Source organism: Myotis brandtii, unplaced genomic scaffold, assembly GCF_000412655.1.
Source record: "Myotis brandtii unplaced genomic scaffold, ASM41265v1 scaffold1057, whole genome shotgun sequence".
Taxonomy (NCBI): Eukaryota; Metazoa; Chordata; class Mammalia; order Chiroptera; family Vespertilionidae; genus Myotis; species Myotis brandtii.
The window spans coordinates 223074-224002 of record NW_005353568.1 but is presented as its reverse complement, the minus strand read 5'-3'; the positions used below and the strand labels follow the sequence as shown (position 1 = coordinate 224002).

The 929-nt window shown below is 58.2% G+C and overlaps 1 protein-coding gene across 1 annotated transcript in view; it reads left to right on the top strand.

The window, feature by feature from the left end:
* The window catches only part of MTA1 (metastasis associated 1), a 22771-nt gene that overhangs the window by 13449 nt on the left and 8393 nt on the right, over window positions 1-929 (top strand). Inside the window, exon 5 of the mRNA XM_014540572.1 lies at window positions 716-883. Within this exon, the coding sequence (XP_014396058.1) occupies window positions 716-883 (168 nt within the window). The remainder of the gene's footprint in view (window positions 1-715; window positions 884-929) is intronic.

Below are 929 nucleotides of genomic sequence, written 5' to 3'. Positions count from 1 at the left end.
CACGTCCTCACACCTGGTCCCTCCCTCACATACACATGTGCACACACACTCACACATGCACACTCACACATACACACTCGCACACAGACATTCACGCACACACACTCGCACACACACTTGCACGCGCGCGCAGACACACAGACATTCACACTCACACAGACACATGCATATTTGCACACACTTGCACACACTCACACACAAACACACACATACAGACACAGAGACATTCACACGCACATTCACACACAGAGACACAGATATGCACACTTCACACATACTTCCACACACACAATCACACGTGCACACACATACAGACACACTTGCTCACATACAGTCGCACATACACACTCACACATACACACTCACACACATACACACTCAGACACACGTGCACACTCAAGCACACACAGACATTTGCGCACATGCACACACAATCACCACATGCACACTCCACATACACAGACACACAGGCATTCACACGCACACTCACACAGAGACACTCACACAGACGTACACACTCGCACATGCTCGCACACACACCCTCCCACCAGTGGACATGACCGCTCTCTGCCCCCCACCCCATGGCTGTAGCATCTGCCCTGCCCGGGCGCTCTCTCCCTGGGGTCATTGCACCAGCTGGGGGAGGGGTGTGGCAGCGAGAAGTAGGTCCATCGCCCATCGGGGCTCCCCATGCTGGGTGTGACCCCCCGCCCAGGCCTGGCCAGCCCATCCCCACCCCGGCTCCCCCAGAGCCAGCCTGCCTCAGGGCGGGCCCGTGCTGTGCCGGGACGAGATGGAGGAGTGGTCGGCCTCGGAGGCCAGCCTGTTCGAGGAGGCGCTGGAGAAGTACGGGAAGGACTTCACCGACATCCAGCAGGACTTCGTGAGTGCGCTCAGCCCCGCAGGCGCGTCCCTGCTGTCCCTGCTCC